This window comes from Pezoporus flaviventris, unplaced genomic scaffold (assembly GCF_033815535.1).
Source record: "Pezoporus flaviventris isolate CSIRO_AGI_PZ_B2104156 unplaced genomic scaffold, CSIRO_AGI_Pfla_v1 ptg000013l, whole genome shotgun sequence".
Lineage (NCBI taxonomy): Eukaryota > Metazoa > Chordata > Aves > Psittaciformes > Psittacidae > Pezoporus > Pezoporus flaviventris.
The window spans coordinates 19,085,105-19,103,681 of NW_026892561.1; the positions used below are offsets into that span (position 1 = coordinate 19,085,105).

At 35.9% G+C, this 18,577-nt stretch overlaps 2 protein-coding genes across 6 annotated transcripts in view; one reads left to right on the forward strand and one right to left on the reverse strand.

Annotated features, from left to right (window-relative positions):
* The window catches only part of RALGPS2 (Ral GEF with PH domain and SH3 binding motif 2), a 117,695-nt gene that overhangs the window by 31,718 nt on the left and 67,400 nt on the right, over positions 1-18,577 (reverse strand). The window lies entirely within an intron of this gene.
* ANGPTL1 (angiopoietin like 1) lies at positions 1,509-18,288 on the forward strand. Its single transcript, XM_061452020.1, has 5 exons — positions 1,509-1,931; positions 8,587-9,444; positions 14,159-14,352; positions 16,715-16,985; positions 18,011-18,288. Exons 2-5 carry the CDS (start codon positions 8,619-8,621, stop codon positions 18,196-18,198), a joined length of 1,479 nt encoding a protein of 492 aa, XP_061308004.1. The 5' UTR covers positions 1,509-1,931; positions 8,587-8,618; the 3' UTR covers positions 18,199-18,288.

An 18,577-nucleotide genomic window follows, 5' to 3' on the forward strand; every position in this document is an offset into this window, starting at 1 on the left:
TCTATTAAAAGGAATTGCTCTTCATCCTCTGCCTCTTCCACAAGATATTAAAAAAATACCCCCCCCCCAACAACAAAGCAAACTTTAAGATTTTTAAGAAACTTATTTCAGTAACAGGGAATTTCTAAAATTATATTCTGCTTCACCTCTCAGCCTTGTATAACCAAAGTCGTAACAAGAAGTTTAGCTTTACAGGTGGAAGGCTATTAATACAACCTCACAAGAACTGCAGTTGTGTTTGTATAGCACCTAACCAGTACAGTTCTCAAAATGTGAGCTGGGAAACTCTGGGCATCACTCCAAAATCAACACATACACACGCGTGTGCACACACACAGAAACAAATTAAAATACTTGTGGTTGAAAGGTGACATACAAAAAAAAAGTGAACAAAAAGGTATTACACATGATCTGATATAGAACTACATTTCTCATTTTTCTGTTCTGCTAGAATCAGTTTACTTAAAAAACAGAAAGAATAATCAGAAATATCAGATAGTCACACTCGATTGCTACACCACCTAGACTGCATAAACTGTCCCAAACCTAATTTTCATGTCCAAACAGACCTTAAAAAACCCAAACCCGCTCAAGTTTTCTACAGAAAGTAAATCATGCTTACTAACTGTAATTAAGGAAATTCATTGTGAGGAGGCACCTGCAATATTATGCAGGATTTTATAAGCCAATGTATTTGTAGGATTATCTTTCTGAATAGCTTGCTCAATTAAGCACTGATTTTTGTTCTTTTAGCTACATCAGGAACTCTTATGTAGAAAGCTGTTGTTTATATTTATTTGATGCATTTCTGTGAAGTCCAAAGTAATTTTGAAAGCATATTAGGATAATTCTCTTCCAAACATAATTTTCACATCCTTTGTAAAGAAAGTAAAAATATCAGTCAAACCAAACAAAAACACACTTAAGTGCTGGCTGACTATTGACAGAACTCAGCATTCCTCACAGAGCCTAATCTCTGTGGCTTTTGCTACTTCTAACACCAGTCAGATGTTATCAAATATTCTGATACCTACCCAAAATCATCACACACAGTTTTAAGATTTTCCACATGTATGGAGACTTCATGCATTTAACAACTGGAACTGTTTCTTATTAAGTGAACATCAAGAATTGAATGCGACATTCTGTTGAACATTCTTCTAGACTATAAATGGTTCATTTTTCCTGTTGTATCCAGCCAGGCTACCCCTTTTATTCCCAGCAACACAAATAGAGTTTCATCAGCCTGAAAGAATCTTTCTTCTAAATGAAGCCCAGCACTGTAATAACTTGAAAGGCATCTTTAGGCAGCGTAGTAAAAATGTTTGATTTGTAATTGCCTGCTGAACTCTAGCACAGTCTGTTGCCATATGGTACCCTCCCTTCTACCAGCAAACAATCTTTCCTTGTTCAGAGCTTCTCAGCCTCCCTACCCCCTCCTCTTCTGGAGGGTATGGATAGGAAATCCGAAGGAGGAGTTTCTCCTGCTCTCAGTGTGTTGGCGGTGACATCATATGTGGGCTGAACGTCTAAGTTGAGTGTGTGCTTGTTTAAAAAAAACACTGTCCAGAAGTGATGTATATGGAATCTGGGTCAGCTGTAGCTGGTTAGCGCACTCCTGCATGTGAGAGTAAAACACTGCAGTTTCAAAAGTCATTTCTTTCTCTCATCTGGAATAACACACACTGGAACATTACTTTTTCCTTTCTTTTTTTTTTTTCTTCTTAATGATTAGTTAGCTTGGTTACTGTATGGAGAAACTCGATTCCTCAGTACAGCTTGGATCTAACAGAGGAAGACAAAAGCAGTTTTCAACTCCAACTGCAGATTAACAATCCACAGCACTGGGTAATATAGGAAGAAAAAGCAACTTGGCCTCTGGATTTTCCATCTACCACAGAAGCAAAACAGCTGGAAGCCTTTTTTTCTTGGTAAGTTTTAAAGTTATTCTTACTTGCAAGTTTAATTTTGAGCTGTTTGTGAATTCTACCTAGTTCTCCTTCAACATACAACTATGTGAAGAAACAAATCTCTCTCATCTTAAGAGAAGTCTGACAACTAAAATACAAAACTCACTTTCGTGGCATTTGGTAGACTTCGGAAACTTGGAAAGAATTAAAAAGGACTCTGCATAACAGCAGAGACTAAATCACTCCAGTTGTAAGAACGAAAAAATTGCAGTTGTTTAGCTGTAAACCTTCCACAGATTTTGATATCTAATGTTACAGAAAACTAATACTACCATATTCTTTTGCTAAGCATGTAATCTGAGTATTGTGAACGTATTAATGTGAAATTCTAATCCTACCAGAAAGTAAAGCCAAAAATCCTATCGATTTCAGGGAAGCTGGATTTCACCCAACAGTAGAGCACAGACCTAGCATTACTAGAACTAGAAAATGGATACCTCAATAAAACCACTGTAAAAAGCCTCAAGTAAATCAATGCACATCTGTAAGTAGCAATTATTGCATATCATTTCCACTAAATTTTTATTTATGATAGTTCTGAGCAATAGAAGTAGTATGAGTTGTACAACCAATCAAGAAAGCAGTCATATGGTGATTCAGAATATAACCAAGTTTGTAGCAGAAACAATCATGCAGCTGAAAATCAAAAAACATTGCTGCAACAGGCACAGGCACTAATCTTTCCCTTTAACATTTTGTGGAACTATGGTGAAGTTAATTATACCTCACTTGAACAGCAGTTTGTTTCTAAATAAAGATTCATTTCTTAAACATGAAATGCAACGTAAAAGGCAACACTATATTAAGTGGAAAATAGAGAGTTTTGTCACAGTTTTTTAGGGTATGGGGGAAGAAAAGGGAAAGGATGCAGTGGCTCATAAAGGATTAAAACGAAAATATTGTTTACAAACAGAAGATAAAATTACAGAAAAAAAACCCCAGAACTGCTAATACTTAATCTCCTACTTTTTGCCTTTATTCATGCTGACTTGGAAATTAAAACATGGTAAATAAGGGTTAACAGAACAATAGAAAAGAATTAAAGTTACAAATTTGTATTAACAAACTCAGAAATCTCTGACACATTAAGCGAGAATGAAGGGGTGGTACTAAAAGAAGAGACAAAGTGTTACAGAAAGCAGACTTAATTAAGATTTAGTAGCTAAGTCTGAAAGTCTTGACAAACAAGAAAGATGCATCTTTTCCAAGTTCTTGAGCACTTTTTCTTAGTATCTTTTTGTGCTTCTTTACACATTAAAAAGAACAATCTAAACAACAACAACAACAAAAATCCCATTTGAAGCTTACATAGTATGCCTTGGACACCAGTCTCCATTCATGATTAGCCAAGGTTTTGATTTATGCTGCTCAGAACAATTCCCAAATCTTTCACAAATGAGAACAGCTGAGTCAATTTTAAAGCAATAAACTGTGTGCGAAGTTCTAACTCTCTCTCCTTCCCTGTCTTCTAACTTTAGAGTTTGAATTTTGAAATGCTTATCTTAAAACAAGTAACACAATACTAACATTATGCTGTTGCCATAAGAATGACCTAAAGTATGATGTAAAAATATGCCATTTTTTTATGCCAAGTTTTACGGGAATTTACCTCAAAGAATGGAAATTCTGAACTTCTAAACTTTTGCCAATAACTACATTACTTTATCAGGTCTTAATTATTGTTTTACTGGGCTTAGTTTGTTTTTTTGTAACATGCCGAAATAGTCTGGGTCCTTAAAATTTATATACCAATGAATTAAGTAAAAATTTCCTATAACAAACATCACTAGATGCTTAATGTCCTCAGTATGATTTACAGAGATTCCTGAAGCCCCTAAATAACACATTTCTGGATGCAAAATGCAACACTGCATTGTACCTGCCTGTTAAAATGGTGCAAATACATACAATGGCTGCAAACAAATATAAAGGAACCCTCAAATAAAAATACCTTCACCAAAAAGCTGGGAATGCTATGGTATTTTTCTGTGTTTTCAGAATATCTAGTATGGCAAGATTCACAAACCTTTTCTACAGAGAATTTCTAAGCACACCTAATTTTAAAATATGACATATTTTTAATGGCTACTTCAAAAGCCCCTGAAGATGCTTAGATTGCCTTTCCTAGAAGGAATCAGATTCTTGTAATCTCAAAGAAGCAGAATTCTGTGACTCAATGTATCATGTATCTAACAAAACCCAAGCACATACTATTCCTGGATCCCAGTCAATACAATAGAAGTAACACTGTTATTTCAGCAAAGGTAGAGTGACGTGCTGGAAAAAAACACTTGATTATACAGGGAAAAGTAACTTACTGAAGTACATGGTACATCAAAAATCCATGTGAACGTTTCTCCTACAATAAGAGTGTTTTCCCCATATCAGTGTTACTTCTAACATTAAGGACCCAGTTTTAAGCTAAGCCCACAAAAATCTCCACTTACTCTGTACAGAGATAGGGAAACATAGACAGTTCTATTGATTTTTAGCTGCTTAGACACACTTAACAGAAAATGAAGTATGCCCAAAATCAAGAGTGTTTTCAGATTAACTGGTATCATGTTCAAAGGATCTTTCACACTATTAATCTACTTTCTTAAGAAAACCTGTTTGCTTCTCCTTCTGCTTTACATGTTCATAAATGGGGGTTTATAATAGAGGGCACTGCTGGTATTTATCATTTGACTATATTCTTTGAGTAAATGTCCTGAATAAAGATACCTAAGTATATACAAAGATATGCTTTCCATACAAAGGGATTCACATTTACTTGCAGCACTTCCATTATATTCAGTTACAACAACCTATACTGCCCCATCTTTGTCAGCTCTGAAAGAACAGATTCTAATATGTGTTGTGGGTCTCCAGACTCTACATCTTCCTGAATGCAAGAGTCACAGTATACAATAAAGAACAAATAGTTTGCTGAGTAGAAAATACAAAACTTTCAAATATTTAATAGCTTCCACACTTCCTCATCCCTGCAACCAAAATAATTAAGTGATACAATATGTTTGGGGGTAACACAGCCCATGTTATAGCAGTTTTTGCTATTTTAAATTGGAATTTTGTTCCTTTAAACACTTTCAGAAGTAATAAAGACTAATTTTAGAAACAAGGTTAGGTTGGGTTCCCCCCCTCCCCCCTTTCTTTTTGTTTATTTTTTTTGTTTTGTGTTTTCATGGGGATCAGTCTGGAAGTAGAAAGAAACCAGAAGAAAATGAATGGTATTAAAACATAAAATGGTATTGAAGCCCTATCTACAGCTCTGAATATTTCTGACAAGATGCTGAAGTTTGCATAGCTATGACTAGCTGCACATTTCCTCCTGCACAAGCAATAAAAGATCAGCATGCCAGAACAGATATAATGCAACTTCTACAGAAATCTGTGACCTAAAACTGGGTAACAAAAACATGACAGAACCAAGTGAAGTGACAGCCTATTCTAATTTTAAACCCATGACAGTTCATAAAGAGTTAAATAATTATTTTAAAGCTATAGTATCTATAATCACAATCTCCCTTGCTTATTTTGCCAGGTTTGCATTCAGGCATTTCAGCAGCCCCACTCACTACAAGTAACTCTAGATTTGCAGGAAGGGTTTGAGACTGTGGTTCTGTCTAAACTAATTCTTGAGTCTCAATCACTTTAGCTTGTTACAGTTATGACACTACCTAAACATATAAACCTGGCCATATGTGACATAATGCATTGGATTAAAACACCTTGTGCTGCTCCCCAACTCAAATATTTGTCAGTTTTAGGTCTCATGTATTAGGCTATCATTCTGTAATATTTTGGATAAACAGTTTATATTTTTTTAAGCTGCTTGCCCAGAACATCAGGAAATTTTTTGAACAGCATTTTCATTTCCTTCTAAGCTGATTAAAACTCCAGGTAAATATCTTCCTCAGAACCTATTCTTGCATAACAAGTTAGGCAGTAAGCTGCTCAAACATACCAAACAACATTGTAAGATGTTTAATTCTTTTAACGTCAGAATTTCCATGGTAGCACACATGTTCCCTTACCAGGTAGACACTCAGAAGGAACTCATCCCTGCTTATCTGAATGTCTCAGTTTAAAATATTTAAATTACTTCAAAGATCTACGGCATGTTCTTATGCAGCTGTTGCATTTGGTTAGGCTATGTTGAACCTTCTTATTAATTTTATGGCACATATGTAGATACAGAACTTCCAAATTCAATACATAAGTGTAAAAGTTCAAAATCAAGACATAAAATATTTAAAAAAAATCCAGAAAGCAGACTGCAGCAGAATACATGGCCAGAAGGTGGGCAACACTGCAAAATGCTTCATTTAGTTTTAATGTATTTCAAGGGAAAAATGTGCTGCTGTGGGAAAACCCCAGCCATTCATTATTTAACTAACTGTGTAGGGTCCTTAAAAACTATCAAAAACTATAGTGTTATTCATCTTTTTGGACTATGAAGTAGCTGATACGTACTGTGAAAATAGTAAAATACTGGACTTGTATTGCGGCTTCAAACTTAACCATATGCCATGACGTCACTTTCCTGCATCTGCAAACACTGAACTTAAGAATACTGAAAAATAATTGAGGTGAAGAAATATCAACTTCAGACAAGTAGTTCAGCTCATTCTTATCAAGTCAGAAACCACACAGACCTGTTTTCCATGTATTTATCATGATTCATGTCGAAATTTAACCTAATGAACTTTCTACTCTGAACATAGTTCAAGTGATTAGTATTTTAAAATATATGAAATGACAAAAGAAAAATATAGTTCTGAAGAAAAGTGATACTTTCCCCTACTTAAAAAAAAAAACAAACCCCCCAAAAAAACCCAAAATAAAAAAAACAAACCAAACCAAACAAGTCAGGACTTCCATTTTCAGCCAAGAAATAGTAACAGAGCTTTTAACCTGTTTCTGGGAAAAAAAAATTACTAGTAGACATCAAAATACTTCCTACTACATGCTAACAATAAAACCACACAGAAGTGACTGTAGAAATACAAACTCTATCAACATTTTTATGTATCCTCTCCACTTATAGAGGGTGAGAAATGATTTTCAGTATGTGTTAAAAGCAAGTGTTTTCTTAACCAACCAGAAGTAGGGTTTGAGATACAACAGCGAAAAAGTTATCTTTTAGGCAACATTTGATCAAGATCACTAGATATAATTCCTGCCTGCATGCACAGTATGGTTTGTGTAACCCCTGCCCTTAGTGAAGCAAAAAATAAAGACTCTAAGGTTGAGAAGACATCATTAGAAGCAATAACATTAAAGCCAGAAAGTGGGAGAAGTGACTTGACATAAAAGTCACCATAACATCTATAAATGTGAACGTAAAGGAAGCGTTATAGGTCTGCTTCTCTCTCAAGGTGACTATTTCAGGATTGCCAAATGCACTTGAATTTGGCAGGAACAACACAAAAACTAACTTTCTGTGGGTTTATTTTTTTTCTTTTTGTAACTATACAAAGGCCACTGTACAAGGTCTCCTAAGCCTGCTAACAGTAGTCTGGAAAGGAAAGCGAGATTAGTGGCTGAGATAAGAGCAGAAATCTGCTTGACAAATAAATAAGACATGCAAAATGAGGGTCTGTGTTTTTTTTTGTTGGTTGGGTGGTTTTTGTTTGGTGTTTTTTGGATTCAATTTTTTCTTCTCGTTAGGTACTCTGGTCATCATATCAAATATTTAGCAAATAAAACTAAAAAACAGGTCTCTAAAATCATTCTTGAATCTTTATCACTGCATTTTAATTTTTTACACAAATTTAAAAGAAATACATTATTTTCTTAAAAAACACTTCAGTATCATATTTATAGTGATAACAGACCTGATACTTCAATGTTATTTGGATAAAAATACTCTCACAGATACAAAAATAGTGTGACAATTTTAAATGCTCATCTCCAAAGGCAACTAACTAGGAACACATGCAGAGCAAACAGTGTTATAGGCTTTCCCTACAAATTTGAAGTTACTTGAGTATGTAATTTTGCACCATTTAAAGACAATTATTTTATGCTAACCTCCTGCCTAACACTAATGTTCAAAAGTAGCACTAGATATGTGTGTATTTTTCAAGTCTGCTACGTCCATGTATAAATTTGAAAAGTGTATGTATGTATGAATAGGTATGTAGATAGTATTTAACAAATTATACATCCATATGTATATATAAAGTTAAAAGAGGACCAGAAAGGCTTATATAAATTCCCATATTTATACATTTTTGAAAATACTATCGTCTTTCTACTTCCCTTTGATGAAGATATTCTGAGAGCACTTTATATGTTCTATAACCTTGTGCATTTAATTGCAGTCGAATTTATAATGAAAGCATAATACTGACTATAAGCAGAACATTGTTTCTGAAAATTTATCCATTGCAAGAACTTCTCTACTAAATCCAGTACCAAAATTTTAGGGTTTGCTGCTCAAAACAGAGACCTATTCTTTGAAGCTAATCTAATGGAATCTAACTCCAAGTAACAGATTGCAAAGACCTGTCTATATACATGTAAGCATGGCAAACCCATCAGTTTAGGCAGCTTAAACAGTACAGGAACATTAGTTATTTAATCATTTTGGTTTTTATCTGTTCAATAGTCTCTTCTGACAGTCATCATACTTGCTTTAAAATGAAGATATTTAAATGGACTTTGTGTATACTACTGTTCCTGCTGTTGTCTATTGGGCGCTGTACAGAACAATCTACACCAAATAAAATATCTCAGCGGAGGCACCCTCGTTCAGCAGACAGTGGAGAGGAAGGGAAGAAATGTGGTTACACATTCTTGGTCCCAGAACAAAAAATTACAGGGCCAATTTGTGTGAATACTAATGGACCAGGTACTGGTAACAGAAAAGATGAAGTCACAAGAATGGACATAGAGAACTTGAAGGATGTGCTGTCCAAGCAAAAGCGGGAGATTGACATTTTGCAATTGGTAGTGGATGTGGATGGAAACATTGTGAATGAAGTAAAATTACTGAGGAAGGAAAGTCGTAACATGAACTCTCGGGTCACCCAACTCTATATGCAACTCTTGCATGAGATTATTCGAAAACGTGATAACTCACTTGAGCTTTCCCAACTGGAAAACAAAGTTCTTAATGTTACAACAGAAATGTTGAAGATGGCAACAAAATACAAAGAGCTTGAAGTAAAATATGCAGCATTGACCGATCTTGTAAATAATCAGTCTGTGACCATCTCCTTGCTAGAAGAGCAGTGCTTGAGAATCTTCTCGCGACAGGACACCCAAGGGTCTCCACCTCTTGTTCAAGTTGTGCCACAACACATTCCTAACAGCCAGCCATACACTCCCATTCTTCTGGGAGGTAATGAGATACAGCGAGACCCAGGTTACCCTAGAGACAGAGATGTAAGACCACCACCAGATCCAGCTACTTCTCCTACAAAGAGTCCTTTCAGAGTCCCACCACTGGCTTTAATAAATGAGGGTGAGTTACCTATCACTATTTACGTAACCTAAGATTTCTCTCAGAGGTAAACTGTCCTGGCTATAGAAATGGAAGGCAGAATTTAAAAAGTATCTGATACAGCTAGCCCTTGCTCCTGATTCTGATTTTCTCCCCCTGCCTCGAGGAAAGCTTTAGTTTGACAGTTTACTCGTTAAGATATAGCTGCATAAGATGAATTTGTTGAAATAGTTGATACTCACAAATTCAATCTGAAGAATTTACACCTCTGAGTCACAAAGTACTGGCATTTCTGTCTTCAGCTGGGTTTGAGGTACGGGAATTAAAATTCTATATTAGCATATACTTTCATACTTTCTGGTATTTAGCCCTGTTTCTTCGAAGATGCCTATTAGCTACATGATAAAGTAACTGGCAATGGTGAATAAGATAAAGTACCTCATCTTAAATAATTTTAGAGTAGTTGTCCATTATACTTACACATATACATTTGCCAGAAGTTAATCTTGCTAGAAGGATTTTATTCCTATTCCGAGCTGTTTGAAATTAACATCTAATTCCACCAACACAACTGTGCAATAGGTCTCTTAGATAAGTCTGAAAGGATACCTGCACTGAACTTTGAAAATTTAAATAACTACATTGCCAGTAATTTTATGTCAGTAGAGGATGGCAAGTTAAACTAACACCATAAATATTACGAAAACACATTGAGGAGACTGTGTCATTCTTCAGGTTAAAAAAGGTAACAAAAAACTAGTGACGAAATTTAACTACCTCTGAGCTGCCTTTAAATCTATCAGGATTCTTACTCTATTATAAGTTCGACACAATTGCAATTAAAAAAATTAAGGATTCAGAAAAATACATTTTTCTCAGACTTCAAGCAGTTCAAGTGCTTGCTTTTGGCTTCTGTTAGCTTGAACAGCAAAAGGGTTTGGGGGGGAGGTGTGTATGTGTGTTGGGTTTGGGCTGGCTTTTTTTGCTTTCAAATTGCCTTTAGTCACAGCTGGAAATTCAGCTTGGTTCCTAAAATTATTACAAATGTTTACTTGGGACTGTTCTACAGCATTACAAAAATCTAGCTGCTGATGCAAAGAACAACTATTTTTATTCAGGGTCTACAGAAAATTCCAGCACAAACCCAGGTAACATGCCAGGTATCACGAGAATTTAAATCACGTACCATGACACAAAAGAAACAACTAATATAAAGGCACTATGTTAATGTCTGGTCAAACAGCAAAACTGTAATCCTTTAAACCCCAGCAACTTCCTGTTTCCCATAAAACCATGCTTTAAGGTTTTGTATAAATTCATCTTTTTCTCCCTCAGTATATATCTGCTGTACATACAAAATGAAGCAACAGCAGTATTTTCCTCCAAATTGTCTACCATGGTTTTCACTATCCCCTTTAACTGCAAATGTTCACAGTTTGAAACAGTTTTTGTAAAGGAACATAAAGAAATATTAGGCAATTTCTTTTAACATTATTCAACTTCCTTTATTTAATATTAGATTCCCAAGTTTGAAGTTTAAATGTTTCTTCTCTGGGGAAATGAGGGTTCAGAATTGCTACAGCTGATACAGCATCAGTCATCAAAACCAAAACTTCTAACTTGCAACACAAAGCCCAGTTATTCTCCTTGATATTTTAAATTAAGGTAAGCACGTTGAAGGGTGCGCAGAACCAAAACTATGTCACAGAGAAATTAATTTTCCAGTTAAAAGATGGTGACTATTTATAAAGACGTCAAATAAGACCAATGAAAACCAAACAAACCTATTTAGAAATAGATCTGTCAGGCTTGGTTATGACAGGATAAACAACTGGCTCTAGAAACTGAGGAAGAATAATGTTCCTGTGAACTATAATTTTCACAATTCTTAGTCCATCAAACAATAGCCAGCATCCCCAAATTTTACTGCCACTACATTGCAAAAAGTAGCTTTAAGTAGACAAATTACTTGAAAGTTACACACAGCCCTCTGTTGCTAATACCTCCCTGTTAACAACATGTTGTAGGGTTTTTTTGAATATGTGCCCCATTCTATTTTGGAATTTTCCTCTATTATTGCCCCAAAAATTCTCTATACAAAGTTTTAAATAAGCAAAGCTTCTATATCATCTGCTCAAGGTAACGTCTGGCATCTTTAAGAAGATTCAGTCATAATTTTATTAAGCTTCCAACTTAAAAAATATTTAATCACTTTCCTTCTCTACTACATCTAATTTACAATAGAATATGATCTGTACTAAATCATAAGTCAAAACCACAATTTTAAACATGTAATATTTAACATCTTCTCAGAGAATCTCCCATTTCTGTCTCAGCAACTTGAGAGTTTACACAGACTGTTACAAAAGACTAGATATGCATGAGATACTTATTCCTTGCATAGGTAATAATATTTTAAATAGAAAAATTATGGTTTTTTTTCATTAGCCAGAGTGTCCACTCATACCAGCATTGTGGAGAATGTTACACTGCTTCATGAATCTCAGTATTTCCACTGAAAAGGGTTCAGTTCTTACACCATGAACTTAAAAAAGAATTACATATAACAAAAGAACTTCTCGAAAGTGACTCGAGGCTATACACTGAAAGTCACTCGATTTCTTGGATTTCCTTATACTGAGAGCAGAAGTCTGTTACCTCTAGTCCAACATTAATTTGTGATAAGCACATACTCAAATCTGAGCATCAAAAAGCATATGAGATGCATCCTGAGACCTCAGTGCCAGCTGAAATTCAGAAGTGACCAAAAGTGTATTATATAATCAGGGCAGCACAATTCTCTCTGCCTTAAAAGCTACTTAAAATCGCTCCAAACATCTGTTTCGACGTCTTACGGAAAAATGAACCCCCAATTCCTCCTCAGTAGAAATCATGTGAAATAATACACAGTAGATCTAACTGAACTATTCTTACTATTCAACGAACATTACAAAGATCACTACTTTCCTGCTTACACTTTTTCTAATGGAAAAACTGCTTACAACAATACTTCTAGAAACACCTCCCTGTTCATTTATACAGCATCCAAATTTACTTCACGTATTTCAAAGAGAGAGAGTGAGAACCAACTTAGCCAAGGAAATTACCCACTGGGTAAGCTTTGCAATGCACACAATCTACATGGAAATTTTAACTGTGAGCAAGAGAAAAATCCCTCATATACTGAAGCTACAGTATTTCTTTCCTAAGCTACTACTGTATGCACTGCAAGAACGACAAAAACATTGATAAATACTGACAGTACAGAATATGTAAGCAGCAGTACTTAGGATGGCTTAATGCCTGCAGTGCTCCTGGTAGCACTGTCTCAGCCAGAATCTCCTAGTAGTCACCTTCATTAGATACACAAGCTTTTTGCACTCTAATATGAAGTACTTTCTGGATTTCTGCTAATTAAACACTTATCCCAATGGCAACTTTCATGATTTTCAATCTCAATCTGCAGTGAAGATCACCTTCACTCAACCTCTACTTTGCAATAAAGAATAAACTCAGTAACTGTCTCCTATGTTTCTTTGCACATTAGCTTTGTCTCTGACTGATGAGTTTTCTCTAAACTTCCAAGTAGATTTGAGAAAACCTCCTAAAATGAGAGGAAAGCTCTAGGTAATTTAAGTTCAGATTTACTGAGTATGAGTTTTCAAAGCACTTAGGGTGCTGACCACTAACTAGCCATCAGAACACACCCTGCTTTTCATTAGTAAATAACCAGTCTCTAAATCAACTGAAGTAATGATACGTGAACATAAATCCTTTTTTTAAAAGATAGAAAATAAAAATACTACCAAAAATTGAAAGGCAAACTGGGCAAAATTTTCAGAAATATGCAAGCTGCAAAATAACCAGATGCTCTTCTGTAAGTAGTATTTGTAAAGCCACTACTCACATGGCCTAAAATAGAGCTTTCAAGCAGTACTGTTAACAGCAATAGCATTTTTGTAGAATCACAGCCCTGAAAAAAAGGATGTGAACCCTTTTAGCTGCTCAAAAGTCCTTCTCCATTGCTTGCGTATTTGCTTGACTGATATTGACATACACATAGCACATCAGGATGACACATGAAACTTTTAAAAGATTCCTATCCCCAGTTAATAGGCTGATCCTATAACTGGGTAAGCACGTAAAGGCAAAAAAATTATACAGCGTATGAATACTTTTACACTAAAGTCGACATCTTTAGACTTTGGCAGCAAATATTTCTTACAGCAGTTCTTGAACTATTTCTGTACTGGGAGGGTGCATGTGTGTCATTCATGTTCTGGGTCTATTTCAAACTTCCACTAGTTTCAAATGGATACACTAATATTCATGTACATTTATTCAGATGAGAGCACAATGAAGTAAACCGAGATTTACCTTTTACAAAAGATAAAGAGAGGAGAAGAAAAGTGAAGGAGAAAATAGTAAAAATCATAATGCACTTCTTAAATATCAGTGTATAGATCACAATAGAACACCATAGATGAAGTTAAAAAATGTGTTGGTAACCAAAGTAATTATCTGTTTAGCAAAATCAAGTTTTTGTTTAAATATATATGGAGTATTGACATGTTTATTTACATATATACAATTTATCTAAGACAGTAACTTTTTACACTATTTTCCATGGCAGTTTTACCTTAATTACTGACTTTCCATTACCATTACAAAATATGCTTGAACTATGTCCACTGCACAGCCAAGCTTGAATGCTTACAGTATTTCTTTCAAAAAGGTCCATTCAAAGATTGCCAACAAGCCAAGGAAGCTGGGCATTCCAACAGCGGGATTTATATGATCAAACCTGAAAATAGCAATGAGCCAATGCAGCTATGGTGTGAGAACAGCCTGGACCCTGGAGGATGGGCAGTTATTCAGAAGAGGACAGATGGATCTGTCAACTTCTTCAGGAACTGGGACAGTTACAAGGTAACTTCTGGAATGCAGAAAATCAGCTACTTCATTTCACTGATATTTCTATTGCAGTCAAGATGATGCAAACTTTTCAAATGCAATTCTTCACTACAAACCGTTGCATTGAATGATAAACACTGAGGAACCGCAAACAGATAGCTGCTTAAGACAGTAAAATTAATTTTATCAACAAAGGTAACTAGAAAGAGTGGTCATTCCTCAGAGGCAAACACGTTTCAGTGGGAATGACCCTTTTCACAATGCACTACTGAACTCTGTATAAACTTACTGTCTTAAATAGCCGGCATTTGTAATGCACAACCCAACAACTGGGGAGACACGTTATTCTAGACAGTGACCAGGAAGTAGTTTATTACAAAGACCTAACTAAACACATTATTTTTATTAACACACTGAGACCTACAGCAAGTACCTTAAAAGCTTAATTGTCTCCCTTATGAATAAGGGGTCCCAGGCAGTGGAAATACTCATTTAAGCATATTAACAGATTTGCAGGATCAGGTCTTCAACTTCAAAAAGTTCCTAATAAAGCATTAATGGATATAATTTCTACCTGTAAAATTAGGTTAGAAATCTGAAGATGTAGGGCTAGTGAAGGGGAATACATTCTTATTTGTTACTGGGATATTATGCTCCAGCATAATAGTTAGGGTTGGAAAAGGACCTTAAGATCATCTAGTTCCAAACCCCTTGCCATGGGCAGGGACACCTCACACTAAACCATGCCACCCAAGGCTCTGTCCAACCTGACCTTGAACACATGCTAGACAGGAGATCTAGAAGTCCATTTGGTTGGATCTGAAACCTACCTGGGTTTGGATGGTATGAAACCTACTGACTTCATACATACAAGATAGTTTTTCCATATGATGTTGCGCTCACTATGCTTTGTAGTGGATCTGCAATTGCCATGTGCATTTTATCTGAAGACAGAACTGAGCCATCTTTAACTCAACTGGTAATCTTAAAACAGTACAATATATACAAAGGAGCTGACAAAAAATTACAATGAGGATTTTCACTTTTTGCATTCTTGGAATGTAATGATTCAAATGTTAATTATTTAGCAGTAGTTATTCAGTCTACTTCTCAGAAAAGTGGTTGCGTTTTCAGTTGTTTTGTTTTGTTTTTTTTTTTTAATGTTATGAGGCAGTTACAGAGTGCCTTATAAATTAACCATGAATATTTTCAACAAAATGCAAAGAAAATGTAAGAGTGTGTAAATGGTGATAATTGCTCAAGCTTGGGCAAATTTGCCCCCAAAAGATTTCTCATTAAATTGCAGTGGCCAAAGATTCACCTAATTTCAAGTATCTGAAGGTGCACCTCTGTGACTGGCTTTAAACTAAAACCTGCAACACTGACAACAGAAATGTCTCTCATGCCCACATTTCCGATTCTTTTCTGACCACTGTGTGGCTGTGCAGCTACAATGTTGGCCCAAGGGAAGTACTGCAAACGTGGCCATGAGCCAGGCCAAAAGCACTGCTACCATTTTTGGCAGCAGCATGCTGCTAGATCAGCTCAAGCCACTCGTGAAACTGCAGCTTGAATTAGAAGCGTCTAGGCTCCTAATTTTGCTGTTTATCTGCTAGAGAGAGACTTCTTCAGAAAGTGATTCAAAGCAAGAAATCAACTGTAGGTCGTACATAATCAATGTCCTGAGAACAAGGGTAGGAAGACCTCACAGACTAGGACACATAACAGATTGCTGTGGTGGATAATGTACCTACTTTAGCTGCAACAAACACTAACAACACTTGTTTACTCAGGGACAGGAAACAGCAGATATGAAATTATCACTTCACAGCTAGTGTACTGGTAGTTCATGATTTGAAAAGAAGGACATCTTTATATTTCCAAATCTAGTAAAGATCATAGATGAATTGCGTGATGAAATTTACAGTAAAAAAAACTAACAGTAATTGTATTAAAAAGGCAACAGAAAGTCATTTACATTGAACACTGAAACTGCTGGTATCGTAATATCCTTTCCAACCTGGAAATATACCCCCTTAAATTTCATTATTCATATATTCTTACAGATCCTCTTAGCTTTATCAAGAAGTTTTTGTTCTTTCAGCTTCCCTATTCTATCACCCTTTACCTTAAAAAGAGAAAAGAAATCTTAAAGATTTTACTGATTCTGGCAGTACCTCAGGCAGCTAGCAGTCTAACTGAATAAATGGCCAAGTGCAGCAAAATAAAGCATTTAAATGCATGGGTTGAGCAGACATTCAGAAGCTTAAAAGGCTTTCAGTACCCTAGTTCTACCGGTTTGGAATACTCCTGCTGATGAGTGTTTGACAAACAAGAAAACCTAAACCAACACCACTTCCGATTTTCTTTTGCACAGAAAGGATTTGGAAACATTGATGGAGAGTACTGGCTGGGACTAGAAAATATTTACATGCTTACCAATCAGGATAACTACAGACTACTGATTGAATTAGAGGACTGGAGCAACAAGAAGGTTTATGCAGAATACAGCAGTTTCCGCCTGGAACCTGAAAGTGAATTCTACAGGCTACGCTTAGGCACATATCAAGGAAACGCAGGCGATTCCATGATATGGCATAACGGAAAGCAATTTACAACACTGGACAGAGACAGGGATATGTATTCAGGTAAGGAAACTGGTACATATGTAAAAAGAGAATACAGCAGATTACATTTGTGATACCACCTTTAAAAAATAAAGTACAAAAAAGTATGTAAATTCTGATAAAACAACTTTATTGAAAGATGCTTCAAATCGATTATGAAATCGCATTGACAGGGCTCCTGCAACCCTCTGAGCCATTGAAAAATTCAATTTCTATCACCTCCATTACAAGCACACTTGAGCCAGCTTTCTATTTAGCTCTATGACACACCCTTATCACTTGCATGTGACTTTGTAGCCTGACTATCTGTCCAGGTGATCTCTGAAAGTAGCGCTGTGGCCACATAATGGAATTATTTTATCACCACAAACTAAAGCGTCTGAGCAGCATAAAAGGAGCTGCAATTGTGCACTGGCTTAGTTATGCACCAATACTTGAGAAATGGGCAGATCACTTTGTTTCATTCTCTCTGAAGGACAGTTTTTTGTTCATTTCAATTCTCTTACTCCAGCCTTCCTCTTAAAACCCTAGCACTAAAAGAAAGGTTGGGGAGTGTAGTACTTCAAGCTGCCTTTTTTTTTTTTTCAGTGGTCAATAACCATAAAGCTGGACAAATCTTGCAAACTCCTAAACAAGCCTGTAACAGTAAATACACAAGTTACAAGCAACTCTTTGTGGAACTGCGTAAGCTACGCCTAAGCGTAGCCTGCTGCTTGGAACTGTATCAACTCACGTTGCTTCCACTGAAGTATTTCTAAACAGTACATATTCCAAGTTCCTTGAATGTTAGCTCATGGATAAGCATTGCTGGTAGTCTACAGTTGATCTCTTTAGTTTTCAGCTGACACATTAAAGAAGATGTCAATAATCCTCTCTGGCTGTTGTTACAACAGAATTTATAGTCTAGGTAGAAGCAGCAATTGCTATGACCACAACAGGTTATAAAGTATTTCAAAGTTCACTCTAAGAATAAGCCAGAACGTGAAAGCATTTGCTAATCTCCATTTCTCCTCTTTAAAGTTCATTCATCTCTTTTTGTCCCACAGGCAACTGCGCTCATTTTCACAAAGGCGGCTGGTGGTACAATGCGTGTGCCCACTCCAACCTTAATGGGGTGTGGTACAGAGGAGGCCACTACAGGAGCAAGTATCAGGATGGAGTATTTTGGGCTGAGTACCGGGGAGGCTCCTACTCCTTGAAAGCAGTTCAAATGATGATCAGACCTATAGACTGAGGAAGAATACCCCACAGTGCTCAAGTGATCATGTAGAAACTTCTCAGTGCTTGAGTTCCAGAAAAATAAAACATTACTTTTTAATCATTACTTTGCACAATCTGCTCCTGCAAAATGCAGGTCTACAGTTTTCCTGTCTTTCTTTTTTCCCTGTTCTCCTATTTTAGAAAGCTTTTCCACTGTGACGGTGTTTTTTTCAAACACACATTCACCAAAGCAGATGTCTGTGCTTGCAAAGCATATTTATCTTTGTTCAAGTCCAGCATACTTTATGTAAACAGTCATTAAAGCTGGTTAAAAAAACATCCAGACATATGACAAGATATAAGCTTTTTCACTTAAAAAGCTTATGCTTTTTTCAGGTTAATTCAACCCTTAA

Coding starts and splice junctions, on each gene's coding strand:
- ANGPTL1 (XM_061452020.1), top strand. CDS start 8,619: ATGAAGATATTTAAATGGACTTTGTGTATACTACTGTTCCTGCTGTTG. Junction 14,353..16,714: donor GGAACTGGGACAGTTACAAG/GTAACTTCTGGA, acceptor TCTTTTGCACAG/AAAGGATTTGGAAACATTGA. Junction 16,986..18,010: donor AGACAGGGATATGTATTCAG/GTAAGGAAACTG, acceptor TTTGTCCCACAG/GCAACTGCGCTCATTTTCAC.